We start from the raw sequence: 17,403 nt of genomic DNA on the forward strand, positions 1-17,403 counted from the left end.
TCCCACACCAAATGAACTGCAGTGGTTTAAGAAAACAACTCATCACCGCCTTATTCAGGACAACTGTGGATGGGCCCAGTCAGTGATGCTCACATGAACGAATTTAAAAAAAATTTCTTCATTGAGAAAGTTGTGAAGTTAAGATTCACTTCCTGAACAATTTCAAGGCTGAGCAATAAACTCTGAATTCTGATGATATACCAGGATGTGGACACCTGGTAATAAAGTGGAGTTAAAGATTAACCATAATCTTACTGAATGATGGGAGTAGGCTGAACAGGGACTTATGGCCTTTTTGAGCTAATGTTTCTGAAATACTTCTGTGAAGTTGCAGTAATTGTCTATGGAGTCATTATTTAATCAAGAAAATGATTTCTTCTTGAGTAACTGCAAACATGCTGTTAATTCACTGATGCAGAAATAATTGTTTTGATTATGATGGCTGTTTCTCTCATGGACAGTAATCTTGTGTTGTTACATTATCAATCTCTTATATGGCTTAGTGAAGTATGCACAGATGTGATTTTTTTGTTGTTCTCTAATTTCCTGCCTCTTTTGCTTAGGCCATCCTGGCTGCAGGCAGTATGATGCAGACTCACAGTGACTTTGATGTTGCCCTGAGTAAGTACAGAATAGCAGCGCATGCTGTCCCAGAAAGCCCACCCCTGTGGAACAACATTGGAATGTGTTTCTTTGGCAAGAAGAAATATGTGGCAGTGAGTATAATGAGAAGCTTCCGATCAGTGCAAAGTCCCGAATAGTTATAAACAGTGTCCTTATAAGACTTGGCTTTTGTGACAGTAAATGGTTACCCATGTCTGGAACTGGAAACTATGATTCTGTTACCTAAATCTTTTCACGATAATATTCGTGTATAATCTGTCATAATGATAGTCCCACCTCCCTATTTTCTGCGTATAAACTGACGTTTTCCCAGCCACCATCAGTTTTGAGGAAGGGACATCGGACCCAAAATGTTAACTCTGTTTTCTCCTCCACACATGCTGCCGGATCTGCTGAGCTTTTCCAGCAACTTTGTTTTTGTCCCTGATTTACAGCATCCGCAGTTCTTTTGGTTTTTATAATGATAGTCTTCTCTATTGGATCTATGACATGGAATATCCACTCCCGGGCCAAACAGTGTCACTATACACCTGATGCAATCATCATCTCTGCCCACTGCCGGCCAGCAGGAGGTGTGCACTCTCTATTAAAACCTGAAAACTACAGGTAGTGCGTCATGGAGAAGCTGAATGGATGCTTAGTACAAAGGGATTGTAGCACTGAATGAACTCCATCTGCCCTTCTGTGGTGGCAGTTTCCTTATAGTAAACAAACCAGTACATTTCTTAGTACTTGGATGACCAAACTGTACTGGTGCCCTCAACAGAGACCACGTCCAGTTATTCCTTTTCTATAGCAGCCTATGTTCATAGCCAAGTAGGAAAATCTGTATAGTTTGGGGCATCATGCCAGGGGATCAAGCCTGGTTCAATGAAGAGTGCAGGAGGGCATGCCAGGAGCAGCACCAGGATGAGGTATCGACCTGGTGAAGCTGCCAAACAGGACTACTTACACACCAAACAGGGAAAGCAGCAAGTGATAGACAGAGCTAAGCGATCCCACAACCAACGGATCAGATCTAAGCTCTGCAGCCCGGCCACATCCAGTTGTGAATGGTGGGGGACAATTAAACAACTCACTGCAGCAGGAAGCTCCACAAATATCCCCATCCTCAGTGATGGAAAAGCCCAACTCATCCGTGCTAAAGATACGGCTGAAGTTTTAGCAGCAATCTTCAGCCAGAAGTGCTGAGTGGACGATCCATGTCGGCCTTCTCCAGTGGTCCTCAGCATTACAGATACCAGTCTTCAGCCAATTCAGTTCACTCCACGTGATATCGAGAAATAGTTAGAGACACTGGATACTGCAAAGGCTACTGGCCCTGACAACATTCCAGCAATAGTACTGAAGCTTGTGCTCCAGAACTTGCTGCTGCCCGAGCCAAGTTCTTCCAGTACAGTTTCAACACTGTAATCTACCCGACAATATGGAAAGTTGCCCAGGTCTGTCCTGTATACAAAAAGCAGGACAAATCTATCCCAGCCAGTTACTGTCCCACTAGTTCCCTCTCGATCATTATAAAGTGATGGAAGGTGTCAGTAACAGCGCTATCAAGCAGCACCTGCTCAGAAATAAGACACAACAAAGTGTGGAGCTGGATGAACACAGCAGGCCCAGCAGCATCTCAGGAGCACAAAAGCTGACGTTTCGGGCCTAGACCCTTCATCAGAGAGGGAGATGGGGTGAGGGTTCTGGAATAAATAGGGAGAGAGGGGGAGGCAGATCGAGGATGGACGGAGGAGAAGATAGGTGGAGAGGAGACAGACAAGTTTAAGGGGCGGGGATGGGCGCGGAGGTGAGTGTAGGTGGGGAGGTAGGGAGGGGATAGGTCAGTCCGGGGAGGATGGACAAGTCAAGGGGGTGGGATGAGTTTAGTAGGTAGGAAATGGAGGTGTGGCTTGAGGTGGAGGAGGGGATAGGTGAGAGGAAGAACAGGGCGGCACGGTGCCTCAGTGGTTAATACTGCAGCCTCACAGCGCCAGGGACCCGGGTTCAATTCCAGCCTCGGGTAACTGTCTTTGCGGAGTTTGCACATTCTCCCCGTGTCTGCGTGGGTTTCCTCCGGGTGCTCCGGTTTCCTCCCACAGTCCAAAGTTGCGCAGGTTAGGTGGATTGGCCATGCTAAATTGCCCTGAGTGTTCATGGATGTGTGGGTTATAGGGGGATGGGTCTGGGTGGGATGCTGCAAGGGGCGGTGTGGACTTGTCGGGCCAAAGGGCCTGTTTCCACGTGTAGGGAGTCTAATCTAACCTAAAAGAAAACAGATTAGGGAGCCAGGGACGAACTGGGCAGGTTTTGGGATGCACTGCGGGACGGGAGACTTTGAAGCTTGTGAAATCCACATCGATACCATTGGGCTGCAGGGTTCCCAAGTGGAATATGAGTTGCTGTTCCTGCAACCTTTGGGTGGCATCATTGTGGCACTGCAGGAGGCCCATGATGGACATGTCATCTAAGGAATGGGAGGGGGAGTTGAAATGGGGTTCGCGACTGGGAGGTGCAGTTGTTTATCGCGAACTGAGCGGAGGTGTTCTGCAAAGTGGACCCCAAGCCTCCACTTGGTTTCCCCAATGTAGAGGAGGCCACACTGGGTACAGTGGATGCAGTATACCACATTGGCAGATGTGCAGGTGAACATCTGCTTGATGTGGAAAGTCTTCCTGGGGCCTGGGATGGGGGTGAGGGAGGAGGTGTGGGGGCAAGTGTAGCACTTCCTGCGGTTGCAGGGGAAGGTGCCGGGTGTGGTGGGGTTGGAGGGGAGTGTGGAACAGACAAGGAGTCGCGGAGAGAGTGGACCCTCTGGAAAGCAGACAAGGGTGGGGAGGGAAAAATGTCTTTGGGGGTGGGGTCGGATTGTAGATGGCGGAAGTGTCGGAGGCTGATGCGTTATATCAACCAGATGTTTACCTGCACATCTGCCAATGTGGTATATTGTATCCACTGTACCCGTTGTGGTGTCCTATACATCAGGGAGACCAAGTGGAGACTTGGAGACCGCTTTGCAGAACACCTACACTTGCTTCGCAGTAAACAACTGCACCTCCCAGTCGCAAACCATTTTAACTCCCCCTCCCACTCCTCAGACGACATGTCCATCCTGGGCCTCCTGCAGTGCCACAATGATGCCACCTGAAGGTTGCAAGAACAGCAATTTATATTCCGCTTGGGAATTTTGCAGCCCAATTGTATCAATGTGGATTTCACAAGCTTCAAAATTTTTCTCTCCCCCAACCACATCCCAAAACCAGCCCAGCTCGTCCACGCCTCCCAAACCTGTTCTTCCTCTCACCTATCCCCTCCTCCACCTCAAGCCGCACCTCCATTTCCTACCTACTAACCTCATCCCGCCCCCTTGACCTGCCCATCCTCCCCGGACTGACCTATCCCCTCCCTACCTCCCTACCTACACTCACCTCTACAGGCTCCATCCCCTCCCCTTTAACGTGTCTGTCTCCTCTCCACCCCACCTATCTTCTCTATCCATCCTCGATCCGCGCCCCCCCCCCCCCCATCTATTTCAGAGCCTTCTCCCGCTCCCCCTTTTCTGATGAAGGGTTTAGGCCCGAAACGCCAGCTTTTGTGCTCCTAAGATGCTGCTTGGCCTGCTGTGTTCATCCAGCCCCACAGTTTGTTATCTCGGATTCTCCAGCATCTGCAGTTCCCATTATCCGTGCTCAAAAATAACCTGCTCAGTGACGCCCAGTTTGGGTTCCGCCAGAGCCACTCAGCTCCTGATCTCATTACAGCCTTGGTTCAAACATGGACACGAGCTGAATTCCAGAGGTGAGGTGAGAGTGACAGCCCTTGATATCAAGGCAGCATTCGACCAAGGGTGGCATCAAAGAGCCCTGGCAAAACTGGAATCAATGGGTATTGGGAGCAAATGCTCCGGAGGTTGGAGTCATACCTGACACACAGGAAGATGGTCGTGGTTGTGGGAGATTAGTTATCTCAGCTCCAGGGCATCTCTGCAGGAATTCCTCAGTGTAATGTCCTAGTCCCAACCATCTTCAGCTGCTTCATCAATGATCTTCCCTCCATCATAATTGGGGATGTTCGCCGATGCTTGCACGATGTTCAGCACCATTCGTGATCCTCAGATACTGAAGCAGTCCGTGTTCACACGCAACAAGTTCTGGACAATATCCAGGATTGGGCTGACAAGTGGCAAGTGACATTTGTGCCACACAAATGCCAGGCTATGACCATCACTAACAAGAGACAATCTAACCACCGCTCCTTGACATGCAACTGTGTTACCACACTGAATCCCCCAGTATCAACATCCTGGGGTTGCCATTGACCAGAAACTCAACTGGATTCACCACATTAACACAGTGGCTGCAAGAGCTGGCCAGAAGCTGGGAATACTGCGTTGAGTAACTCACCTCCTGACTCCCCAAAGACTGTCCACCAGCTACAAGGCACAAGTCAGGAGTGTGATGGAATACTCCCCACTTGCCTGGATGGGGGCAGCCCCAACAACACTCAAAAAGCTTGACACCATCCAGGACAAAGCAGCAACTTGATTGGCACCACATCCACAAGCATCCACCACCGACGCTCAGTAGCAGCAGTGTGTACTATCTACAAGATGCACTGCAGGAATTCACCAAAGATCCTCAGGCAACACCTTCCAAACACACAATCACTTCCATCCAGAAGGACAAGGGCGGCAGATATTTGAGAACACCACCACCTTCAAGTTCCTTTCCAAGTCACTGACCATCCTGACTTGGAAGTATATCACCGTTCCTTCACTGTTGCTGGGTAAAAATCCTGGAATTCCCTCCCTGATGGCATTGCAGGTCAACTCACAGCAGGAGGACTGCAATGGCTCAAAAACGCAGCTCACCACCACCTTCTCAAGGGCAACTAGGGATGGGCAATAAATGCTGGCCCTGCCAATGACATCCACCTCCCACAAATGAATAAAGGAAAAAAAAGGACTGGAATATAACTGAGTTTAAACAGTAACATCTGCTGCTTTAACCCAGATTACTTGCAACTACAAACTGTAAAGACAGTGAGTGTTTTCTTACTGACCCTTTTAAGTCAACATTCAGACAGGTAGAAAGAGTGGAAGCAGCAGGATGTCCTGATCACCAGCCTGCTGGTTACTAAACTGGAACAGGGCAGATACAGCATGGAGTTTTACACAGCGTATAGCTCCCACTACACTGTCCCCCATCAAAAATTCTCAGGACAGGCACAGCATAGGCTTAGATATAGAGTAAAGCTGCCTCTACACTCTCCCTATCAAACACTTCCAGGACAGCTTAATGAGAGACCACTTGAGCTAATCTCGAGATCACTTGAGCCATTCTGAAGACTACCTGTTGTGCAGTGATGTTTTTTCATCTTTCTCACAAACTGTCAACTCCTGAGGTTGCATTTTTGTGCCATCGTTAAAGGTCCAGCCCAATGAGGAAGTGAGGTGACACAGTCGAAAGTGCATTTCATGTTGACGTTCAAAAATGGCTAGCAGGGAGGTCCCTCATGTCATCAGACTGTGCTGGAGTGAAGTATAGGTCAGCATTTCAAGGCACAGTACAGCACTTGGTCCTGTCTTCATTCCCCACATTTATCATGCACATTCAGAAATCCTTTTGGTTGACAATGGTGATTTTAAATGTTAAAGTGATGCTGAAATGATAGGTGCTCATCCTGCTAAAGTGAATGGCTGTGATGTTGTTTACATTACTCCAGGCTATCAGTTGCTTGAAGCGAGCCAACTACCTGGCTCCCTTTGATTGGAAAATTCTCTATAACCTGGGCTTGGTGCACCTGACAATGCAGCAATATGCATCAGCATTCCACTTTCTGAGCGCTGCCATCAACATGCAGCCGAGAATGGGCGAGTTGTACATGTTGCTGGCTGGTGAGTATGGAATTGGCTTTAGCATTTGATCAACACAGTCATTAACTCTTCCTAACATTTACGTCTTCACTAAATGAGTGTACACCAGCATGATACCTGTCTTACCTTATCCCTCCTCAAAGCATTGATTCGTTTGTGGATACAGAACCATCAGCTCCTTTAACCAAGATAACAAAGTGTGGAGCTGGATGAACACAACAGGCCAAGCAGCATCTCAGGAGCACAAAAGCTGACGTTTCGGGCCTAGACCCTTCATCAGAAAAGGGGGATGGGGTGAGGGTTCTGAAATAAATAGGGAGAGAGGGGGAGGCGAACTGAAGATAGATAGAGGAGAGCGTGGGTGGGGAGGTAGGGAGGGGATAGGTCAGTCCGGGGAGGACGGACAGGTCAAGGAGGCGGGATGAGGTTAGTAGGTAGGAAATGGAGGTGCAGCTTGAGGTGGGAGGAAGAACAGGTTAGGGAGGCGGGGACGAGTTGGGCTGGTTTTGGGATGCAGTGGGGGGAGGGGACGTGCTGGGCTGGTTTTGGGATGCAGTGGGGGGAGGGGACGAGCTGGGCTGGTTTTGGGATGCAGTGGGTGGAGGGGAGATTTTGAAACTGGTGAAATCCACATTGATACCATAAAGCTCCTTTAACCAGTTCAGTCATCCCCTGTTTCCGTAAGACCCCAGACAGTGAGAATCGAGAAGTGTTGCCCCACATACAGGTTTGATCCTGTCCTCCTCTTTGCATTCACAGTTGAACGCAGAACCTATGTCCGGTTCCATTTTCTTCTCCTAATTTGGAGATATTTACCATCTCTAGCAGATGTATCCAGTTAAGAAGGTAATGTTTACATAGTTGTTTGATGCTTTGCCCCTCAATAGAGAAGCAGCACCCTGTAAATTTATTAAGAACACCTGGGAAACTTTTCCGTCCCTTCTCTGTGTTGCAATGCAACACAATCAGCTACACCATGGAGAAGAACTTAAAGCCCCAGAGAACCCAGGTCTAATTTTCATAACAAAATGTGAGAATCAATGAACATGTTGCGATGGAGTGAGTTGACTCTCTGTTTGTCCTGAAATGAGGCATTATAGCTCTTGTCAATGTGATTTTGTTTTGTTAATCCATAATATTAAGATCAGGCTATTTTTAAAATTACAGTTTTACTGTGATCCCTCTCTGGATTGACTTTTAATATTAAGGGCAGTGTTTTTGAGATAAAAGACTGTTTTGAGCAAAATGTGTATGTTTTTGGATCTGTAGATTGTTAAAGGGGACAAAAATGGCTTTTAGTAGGGTGATGTGGTCTTCCGCTCAGACATGGAAAGTCAGGGAGAATTTGAATGTTTCTGGAGAGTACGTCTGCAGGAAGTGTGTTTCGTTACGATTTCTATCGGACTGTATGGATCGGTTGGAGTGGCACTTACAGGCAATGAGTTTACAAGATTCACGGGCTGTGATGGGTGGCATTTTCAGGAAGGTAGAAAAACTGCAGATACAGTCAAGTAGATGGTTGACTGCTGGGAATGGTCGGAGAGGGAGGCAGGTAGTGCAGGACTCTCCTGTGACTAAACCTGTCTCAAACTGATGTACTGTTTTGGATACTGTAGGCGGGGAATGGTCTCTCAGGTGAGCATCGTACTGCCAGCCAGGTTTCTGGTACTGTCTGTGGCTCGACTGTAATTTTGGTACTGCTATTCGGGAGGCTTTAAATTAGCCCTGGAGATAGTCCTGTGAAGTTATATGGGTGAAACTAAGAAATTAGGAAAGGGATGATCACCATGTTGGGATTTTCTTCAGTTTGTGTATGTACCTACTAGAAAAGGAGCAAAACTTGACCTTCTGTTGGGAAATAAAGCAGGGAAAGTTATGAAGGTGTCAGTGGGGGAGCACTTTGGGGCAAATGGTCATAATTCTTAGATTTTTCTTAAGAAGGGTCCTGATCTGAATCTAAACAGCCCCCTTATACAGCAGCATTTTTGTTGAGGAACTAAAATGAACATCGAACGTGGGGCAATATGGAGAGAAGTGCATGAACAAGTCTGTAGTCAGGACTGAGTGTTTAGGGAGGGAGTCATGCCAAGGTAACTAGGCATGTGCTTCTCAACAGTGAAATGATTTGCAAGAAGTCAGAGTTAGAGGAATGAAAGGGCAGGTCAAAGGGTGAATGAGATCAGAGGTCAGGACTCGAGTGTTACAAACCTGTGGGGAAACGGTGGATGTATTGAAACATCCCAGTGAGTATAGATTTTCTTATGTTCATTTCTTGTTACAGTGACGTTAACAAACCTGGCAGATCCTGACAATGCAAAGAGAGCCTACAACCAAGCAGTGAGTTTGGACCAGTGAGTATCGGTGGGATATGAGCCGATGAATGTTAAAGATTCAATTAGATGATCTCTTGAGAAAGATTCTATCAAATTGCTGATAAGTTTTGACTTTGCTCTGTGGTTATTGCAGCAGTATCTTACTGATACAAGTTTTTTTTATTAGATACAGTATTGTCTGTATTACCACGCTCCCCCACCTCTTGCACTCTGTCTCTCAGATTATCTTGTTATCCTGCATCAGGGCACCTTTCGCTGATCAACTTATGCCCACTCTGATGTTGTGCTATCATTCACCAGTTGAAAGAAACAGCTTTTTTCCAGGTTGCTTCAGCTAGTTTCTGACGTGCACTAACATGAGAGAATGTGAAGTTGATAGATTGAGGGAAAAAGACTAACTTCTATGCTCTACCAACCACATTCATACAAAGTACTGGCTTCAAGGCATCAGATACCTTCCAGGACCACACCCCAAGTGGCTAACTCTTCACTGAATGTTGGCAGACCACATAACTATCTTGGACATCACAGCTGAGGTTGACCCTATCTGCACTCCTAATGGGATTTACAGAGAGAGAATCTCTGCCTCATAACCACAGCCACTCCCATGGAGCTGAGCCAGATTTTAATGTCTTTCATTTGCTACTTATTACAGCTCTGGCAGGCAAAGTGTGCTGGAAATTGAGCTCCACTGTTCCCAGAAGTCCTTCCAAAAGTGTAAGTGTCTTTTTTGATGATCAAAAATGACCAGTTTGTTTCTCTTTACTACTGTTAACTAGAACAAAAGAGCATATCACCGGATTTTTCAGTAAACTCAAAAATTACACACTTCTCACAGGTAAACTTTTTTAAGAAAGCAGCAAACTGGCTATCAACCTAGCTACTCTAAGTTCAACTCTTCTACTTGATTGCAAACATTTGCACTCATACACAGTAAATTATGTGCACAGATCTGCAGAGAAAGATATTTTCTAATCACCCTGTTCAGACGTATTAATGCACACCTCTGGAGCAAGTAAACTTGACTCTGCCTCCTGTTGAGATAGGGACCCTACCACTGTGTCACAAGGACCCATCTCTGTGGAGTGGAAAATAATAGAGAAATTCTGTTGATCAAAACTAAAATGGTAGAATGAGGTGATTTTCTCACAGTTTCTTCAGTTTCTTGTTAGTGAGTTCATGTAGTTTGCCTGTAATAAATGTGTTCTAATTGGAATTATTGGAACTTTTGTTCTACTTAACAGTAACAAAGATAAACAAACTTACCAATTTTGATGACTGAATAAAATGTTTAAGCTCTTGTTATGGCTGGTGGCGCAATGACCCTCAGTTTCAGTGCATTCCTCCTCCCAGTAGAAACATTATCTGGAGGCTCAAATATTTCAGATGTGGAGTAATGGCGCATGATAAAAGGACAGAAACTGAAAGGTTTGTCACATTAAATTGAAGGTGGCTTTGAAAACAGCTAAAGTCTTCAAGTGAATAACCAAAGTAAATTTTGATGAGTTACAACAGAGAAGTAGTTAGAAATAGTTGGTTGCAGAATGATGGGAAACCTTCAGACCCTCTTCAGATTCAGCTGTGAAACACTTGGGAATCTTGATATTTGAAATTTTCACACTGTTTCACTAAGACATCAGCAAATAGTGCTTTTAGTTCCGCATTCTGATTCTTACAGGCTGATAGACAAGACTACTTGTCCAACTTGTCAAGTAACTACCTGCAGTTTCTAGGTGTGTATTCAGAAAACACCCGTTTATATTCTAACCAGAGATAATGAGAACTGCAGATGCTGGACAATCCAAGATAATAAAGTGTGAAGCTGGATGAACACAGCAGGCCAAGCAGCATCTCAGGAGCACAAAAGCTGACGTTTCTGGCCTGGACCCTTCATCAGAGAGGGGGATGGGGTGAGGGTTCTGGAATAAATAGGCAGAGAGGGGGAGGCGGACCGAAGATGGAGAGAAAAGAAGATAGGTGGAGAGGAGAGTATAGGTGGGGAGGGGATGGGTCAGTCCAGGGAAGACGGACAGGTCAAGGAGGTGAGATGAGGTTAGTAGGTAGGAGATGGAGGTGCGGCTTGGGGTGGGAGGAAGGGATGGGTGAGAGGAAGAACAGGTTAGGGAGGCAGAGACAGGCTGGGCTGGTTGTGTGGTGCAGTGGGGGGAGGGGACGAACTGGGCTGGTTTTGGGATGCGGTGGGGGAAGGGGAGATTTTGAAGCTGGTGAAGTCCACATTGATACCATTGGGCTGCAGGGTTCCCAAGGGGAATATGAGTTGCTGTTCCTGCAACCTTCGGGTGGCATCATTGTGGCACTGCAGGAGGCCCATGATGGACATGTCATCCAAAGAATGGGAGGGGGAGTTGAAATGGTTTGCGACTGGGAGGTGCAGTTGTTTATTGCGAACCGAGCAGAGGTGTTCTGCAAAGCGGTCCCCAAGCCTCCGCTTGGTTTCCCCAATGTAGAGGAACCCACACCGGGTACAATGGATGCAGTATACCACATTGGCAGATGTGTAGGTGAACCTCTGCTTAATATGGAAAGTCATCTTGGGGCCTGGGATTGGGGTGAGGGAGGAGGTGTAGGGGCAAGTGTAGCATTTCCTGCGGTTGCAGGGGAAGGTGCCGGGTGTGGTGGGGTTGGAGGGCAGTGTGGAGCAAACAAGGGAGTCACAGAGAGAGTGGTCTCTCCGGAAAGCAGACAAGGATGGGGATGGAAAAATGTCTTGGGTGGTGGAGTCGGATTGTAGATGGCGGAAGTGTCGGAGGATGATGCGTTGTATCCGGAGGTTGGTGGGGTGGTATGTGAGAATGAGGGGGATCCTCTTTGGGCGGTTGTGGTGGGGGCGGGGTGTGAGGGATGTGTTGCGGGAAATGCAGGAGACGCAGTCAAGGGCGTTCTGGACCACTGTGGGGGGGAAAGTTGCGGTCCTTGAAGAACTTGGACATCTGGGATGTGTGGGAGTGGAATGCCTCATCGTAGGAGCAGATGCGGCGGAGGCGGAGGAATTGCAAATAGGGGATGGAATTTTTGCAGGAGGGTGGGTGGGAGGAGATGTATTCTAGGTAGCTGTGGGAGGCGCAGTGGTAGTATGGCGCACTGACGTCTACATCGCCGAGGCCAAACGCCAACTCTCCGACACCACCTCCTACCGCCCCCTCGATCATGACCCTACCCCCGAGCACCAAACCATCATCTCCAACACTATTCATGACCTCATCACCTCAGGGGACCTCCCACCCACAGCCTCCAACCTCATTGTTCCCCAACCCCGCACGGCCCGTTTCTATCTCCGTCCCAAAATCCACAAACCTGCCTGCCCTGGTCGATCCATTGTCTCAGCCTGTTCCTGCCCCACCGAACTCATCTCCACCCATCTGGACTCCATTTTCTCCCCTTTGGTCCAGGAACCCCCTACCTACGTCGGTGACACCACCCACGCCCTCCATCTCCTCCAGGACTTCCAATTCCCTGGCCCCCAACACCTCATTTTCACCATGGACGTCCAGTCCCTATACACCTGTATTCCGCATGCAGATGGCCTCAAGGCCCTCCGCTTCTTCCTGTCCCGCAGGCCCGACCAGTCCCCCTCCACCGACACCCTCATCCGCCTAGCCAAACTCGTCCTCACCCTCAACAACTTCTCTTTCGATTCCTCCCACTTCCTACAGACAAAGGGGGTGGCCATGGGCACCCGCATGGGCCCCAGCTATGCCTGCCTCTTTGTAGGTTACGTGGAACAGTCCCTCTTCCACACCTACACAGGCCCCAAACCCCACCTCTTCCTCCGTTACATTGATGACTGTATCGGCACCGCTTCTTGCTCCCCAGAGGAGCTCGAACAGTTCATCCACTTCACTAACACCTTCCACCTCAACCTTCAGTTCACCTGGGCCATCTCCAGCACATCCCTCACCTTCCTGGACCTCTCAGTCTCCATCTCAGGCAACCAGCTTGTAACTGATGTCCATTTCAAGCCCACCGACTCCCACAGCTACCTAGAATACACCTCCTCCCACCCACCCTCCTGCAAAAATTCCATTCCCAATTCCTCATCCTCCTCCACATCTGCTCCCACGATGAGGCATTCCACTCCCGCACATCCCAGATGTCCAAGTTCTTCAAGGACCTCAACTTTCCCCCGACAGTGGTCCAGAACGCCCTTGACCGCGTCTCCCGCATTTCCTGCAACACATCCCTCACACCCCGCCCCCGCCACAACCGCCCAAAGAGAATCTCCCTCGTTCTCACACACCACCCCATCATCCTCCGGATACAACGCATCATCCTCCGACACTTCCGCCATCTACAATCCGACCCCACCACCCAAGACATTTTTCCATCCCCACCCTTGGCTGCTTTCCGGAGAGACCACTCTCTCCATGACTCCCTTGTTCGCTCCACACTGCCCTCCAACCCCACCACAGCCGGCACCTTCCCCTGCAACCGCAGGAAATGCTACACTTGCCCCTACACCTCCTCCCTCACCCCTATCCCAGGCCCCAAGATGACTTTCCATATTAAGCAGAGGTTCACCTGCACATCTGCCAATATGGTATACTGCATCCACTGTACCCGGTGTGGCCTCCTCTACATTGGGGAAACCAAGCGGAGGCTTGGGGACCGCTTTGCAGAACACCTCTGCTCGGTTCGCAATAAACAACTGCACCTCCCAGTCGCAAACCATTTCAACTCCCCCTCCCATTCTTTAGATGACATATCCATCATGGGCCTCCTGCAGTGCCACAATGATGCCATCCAAAGGTTGCAGGAACAGCAACTCATATTCCGCTTGGGAACCCTGCAGCCCAATGGCATCAATGTGTACTTCACCAGCTTCAAAATCTCCCCTTCCCCCACCGCATCCCAAAACCAGCCCAGTTCGTCCACTCTCCCCACTGCACCACACAACCAGCCCAGCTCTTCCCCTCCCCCCACTGCATCCCAAAACCAGTCCAACCTGTCTCTGCCTCCCTAACCGGTTCTTCCTCCCACCCCAAGCCGCACCTCCATCTCCTACCTACTAACCTCATCCCACCTCCTTGACCTGTCCGTCTTCCCTGGACTGACCTATCCCCTCCCCACCTATACTTTCCTCTCCACCTATCTTCTTTTCTCTCCATCTTCGGTCCGCCTCCCCCTCTCTCCCTATTTATTCCAGAACCCTCACCCCATCCCCCTCTCTGATGAAGGGTCCAGGCCAGAAACGTCAGCTTTTGTGCTCCTGAGATGCTGCTTGGCCTGCTGTGTTCATCCAGCTTCACACTTTATATTCTAACCAGCCTGTCCAAGGATGTTAACTGATGCCTCTGGAGCACCTATTACCTCAGTGCAGGTGATGTTGCTAGGTAATAACATTATAGATTTTTAACAATTAAAGCAATAGAACTTCATTCTTACCTCTCTCAAATCCTAGCTAAAGGCTTCTTTCAAAAATCACTTTTTAAAAATTGTAAACGACTAATAGAATATAATCTCCTTTTTACCTCCTGATTTTCTAGTTCCAGGCAATCACATGATAAATCCTTGGCAACTCCATTAATCAGTTCTCATAATAACTGCGTTCCTAATACATTTTAATATACTTTCTATCTGACAGTACTATTGTGTGAAGTGTCACATGGATCCTGATGGGAGGCAGGCTAATCTTTGCTGTGAAAGTCTTTTTCTCTCTCTTCTATAGGTCAAATCCGCTGGTGAATTTAAATTATTCCATTTTACTGTACAATCAAGGGGACAAAAAGGGAGCCCTTCATCAATATCAAGAAATGGAGAAGAGGGTCAATAAACTGAAAGCCAGTAGTAACATGCCGGAATTTGATCCAGAGGTATTCTGATAATATGTCAGCAATGTAATCATTGTCAACTTGGGGCAAGCCGAATAATCTTGAATTCAAGATTCAATTTCATCTCCCAGATCTCAACTAGAGATCTAACATGTCAGATACCATCTGAATGATTGATTTTAAATTAAACACTTGTAACACTGTTTCCTGTTTTGCCTTACATCTGCCCTGCTGTTTCCAGCCTAACTTATTCAGCAGCCTGAGCTCTGAAATAATGCAACATGTGCTTACTAAAATTTTAAAGGCTTCATATTAATAGAACATAGAACATTACAGCACAGTACAGGCCCTTCGGCCCTCGATGTTGTGCCAACCTGTCATGCCGATCTGAAGCCCATCTAACCTACACTATTCCATGTACGTCCATATTGTGTGTGTTCCTGTTGAAATTTGTGTTTTGAAAAAGTATGCTGCATCAATACTATATTTGTAAGGGATATGGAGTAGAGTTAGGTCAATGAAGATGGAATACAGATAAGACGGGTTTAGGCCTTCGGGGCTAAATGGTCCCGTTCCTATTGGAACTTCTGTGCTTCAAGTAGGGTGTAAAACTGAGGTTCTGACAGTCTTAAAAATTCTGTGGTACCATTTGAGATAGGGCATCTGAAGAACAGACGAACCTAGGTAGGGTCTAGGCCCGAAACGTCAGCTTTTGTGCTCCTGAGATGCTGCTTGGCCTGCTGTGTTCATCCAGCCTCACATTTTGTTATCTTGGAATTCTCCAGCATCTGCAGTTCCCATTATCTGTGAACCTAGGTAAGGGGTTACCCTTACACCATCAAAACTAGATTAACTAAACACTATCTTGGTGCTGCACCTGGGATCTTTGTGTGCAAATTGGCTTTCAATTTTACATAAATATTTGGTCAGACGCAAAAATAAGCACACATTCCTTTCTTCAAAGGGCACACAGTTTGTTACACTCTATACAATTTGTCAGACATTTAACTCCAAATCCCCAAACTGCAGATACTGGAGATCCACTAGCTGTTAGTTCAAAGGTTCTTGTACTACTGATGCATAGTTACAGTTGGCTTACAGGTTTTACTTTGTGTGATATTTTTAAAACTATAAAGATGATTTCACAAACTTGTCCTCCCATTTCAAAGCTTCACCCTCCCATGTGCACACACAGAAACTCAATATTTTTCTTTTATTATTGAATTATTCCTCTGTTCTAGGATTGATATTGAGATGAGAATATTTGTTGACTGATACTAATTACTTAATACTTTCCAGCTGGTAGACATGGCTCAGAAGATTGGAGCTGCTCTTCAGGTTGGGGAGAATCTGGTCTGGACCAAACCAGCAAAGGATTCTAAATCAAGAGAACATCCAGCATCATCCTGTAAATCTACCACCAACCAACAACCCCTTGGCTCCAACCAGGCTCTCGGCCAGGCTATGTCATCAGCTGCAGGTTATAGCAAAACAATGCAGCTCTCTGCAGGTAAGGAGCAGATCATCGAACTCCGAATTCTGGGAACCTGTTACCACTTAAAACAAAGTTTCCTTTATTTGGGGAAATAATCATCATCCCTCTCATAGGTTCATACAGAATGAATTGGACTCTGCCTCAAGTCATCCATGGTGACCAGGTTTCCCACACTGAACCAGTTCTGTTTGCCTGCATTTGGCCCGTATTCCTGTAAACCTTGCCTATTCCTGTCCAAATGTCTTTTAAATGTTGTAACTGAACCTGCAACTACCACTTCCTCTGGCAGTTCATTCCATATGCACACCGTACTTCAAGTGAAAAAATTGCCCCTCAGACCTCTTTTAAATTTTCTGCCTCTCACCTTAAACCTGTGCCCTCTAGTTTTGAACTCCCATACTCTAGGGAGAAGACTTTTGCTGTTCACCTTGTCTAGACCCCTCATGGTGTTGTAAATCTCTATAAGGTCACCCTTTAACCTCCTCTGCTCCAGGGAAAAATGTCCCAGCTAATCCTGCCTCTTATAATTCAAACACTACAGTCCTGGTCACATCCTTGTGAATATTTTCTGCACCCTTTTCAATTTAATAACATCCTTCCTAATGTCCTGTACAGCTGCAACATGACATCCCAACTCCTAAATTCAGCGGACTGACCAGTGAAGGCAAGAGTACCGAGAGCATTCATCACCCTGTCTACTTGTGATGTCACTTTTAAAGAACTATGTACCTGAATTCCTAGATCTCTCTGTTTGGCATATTAACAAGTTAGTCTTTTATTAACACATTTATAGCTTTTAGATTTGTTAATTCAGATAAATATTGAAAGGTTTCTTGAGTGTAGTTTTATGCATGTAAGTGTTAGATGATTCCAGTTTAGACAAATGAATAGTGAGGGATTCTGAATCTTAATGTTTATTGAATTTCAGGACTAGGAAAAGGAAAATTTGATAAGGGATTTCTTGTTTTTACTTGCTGCTTTCTCAAACATACATGTAAGGTGAATGAATGCTTTCCACCGTCAAATTGCCCATCAGTACCCTTCATCTGATTTTCATAAGAAGATTGGCAACCAGAGAATTGTCTGTAGACGTGTGCTCCAGCAAGAGTCCAGATCTTCACCAGGGAAAGGGAAAATTGAGAAATGTGAGAATTTTCTACTATCAGTCTAAAGTTGTGTAGATTAGCAGAGCAACAGTGACAGTAGCCTGAAGATACCGTGGCTTGGTGCTGGGAGGATGTCTTTTGACTGAAATGTGGATCCTCTCCCTTGTGGATGCCTTGAATCCCCTTCTAATTCAGC

General features: G+C 47.0%; 1 protein-coding gene across 4 annotated transcripts in view; it reads left to right on the forward strand.

Moving 5' to 3' along the window:
- The window catches only part of bbs4 (Bardet-Biedl syndrome 4), a 63,086-nt gene that overhangs the window by 41,840 nt on the left and 3,843 nt on the right, over nucleotides 1-17,403 (forward strand). For 3 of the 4 annotated variants that reach the window (XM_048520571.2, XM_048520569.2, XM_059640131.1), the window contains 5 exons: nucleotides 564-716; nucleotides 6,334-6,505; nucleotides 8,766-8,835; nucleotides 14,504-14,648; nucleotides 15,906-16,116. In XM_048520571.2, coding sequence (XP_048376528.1) covers nucleotides 564-716; nucleotides 6,334-6,505; nucleotides 8,766-8,835; nucleotides 14,504-14,648; nucleotides 15,906-16,116 — 751 coding nt within the window. Of the gene's footprint in view, nucleotides 1-563; nucleotides 717-6,333; nucleotides 6,506-8,765; nucleotides 8,836-9,472; nucleotides 9,535-14,503; nucleotides 14,649-15,905; nucleotides 16,117-17,403 lie in introns of those variants that run through there. The other variant, XM_059640130.1, reaches the window with a different exon arrangement.

The sequence above is a fragment of the Stegostoma tigrinum genome, chromosome 36 (assembly GCF_030684315.1).
Source record: "Stegostoma tigrinum isolate sSteTig4 chromosome 36, sSteTig4.hap1, whole genome shotgun sequence".
Classification (NCBI taxonomy): domain Eukaryota; kingdom Metazoa; phylum Chordata; class Chondrichthyes; order Orectolobiformes; family Stegostomatidae; genus Stegostoma; species Stegostoma tigrinum.